Here is a 522-nt window from a genome sequence, read left to right as displayed (position 1 = left end):
AATGCGAGGGAAGGAGCGAGAGTGGCGAAGGACGGGCCAGAAGTAGAAGCAGTTAACGGCCCAAAGAAGAGGAAGAAGTGCGAACCCGAACTTGTAGAACCGCCGAGCGTAGCTCACTGATTCTTCCTCCGACAGCCCCAGAGGTCCGTCGATTGTTGGCCAAATTCCCCCCGTACTCCGAATCGGGCTAGGATCAGGGTTAGGGTTGGGGTTGGAGCTGCTGTTACCCTGCAACTGCACCTGCACCTGCATCTGTGACTGCGACTGCGGTGCTTCCATCTCCACCGTGATCAACGGTTCTGCACTCTACCGTCACTCACCTACGCTTCCTCCAGCCAATTCTTTCTATTCGTTTCTGATTCAGGATTCAACGTGTTCGTCTTAAAGTTAGATCAATAAAAAATTTAAAATTTTGAATTTTTATTTTAAAAAATAAAGTATAATTTTTTATTTTTAAATAATTTTTTTATATTTTTTTATTCTACTTATAAAATAAATAATAATAAATAATATTTTTTACTC

General features: G+C 42.0%; 1 protein-coding gene across 1 annotated transcript in view; it reads right to left on the bottom strand.

Annotated features, from left to right (window-relative positions):
* LOC107623134 (probable gamma-secretase subunit PEN-2) overlaps positions 1–385 on the bottom strand; it is a gene marked incomplete in the record, with an annotated part of 2228 nt that extends 1843 nt beyond the window's left edge. The window contains 1 exon segment of the mRNA XM_016325290.2: positions 1–385. Coding sequence (XP_016180776.1) covers positions 1–279 — 279 coding nt within the window.

The sequence above is a fragment of the Arachis ipaensis genome, chromosome B10 (assembly GCF_000816755.2).
Source record: "Arachis ipaensis cultivar K30076 chromosome B10, Araip1.1, whole genome shotgun sequence".
Taxonomy (NCBI): Eukaryota; Viridiplantae; Streptophyta; class Magnoliopsida; order Fabales; family Fabaceae; genus Arachis; species Arachis ipaensis.
Note: the sequence above shows the minus strand (reverse complement) of the source record. Positions and strands in the feature narration are given on the sequence as shown.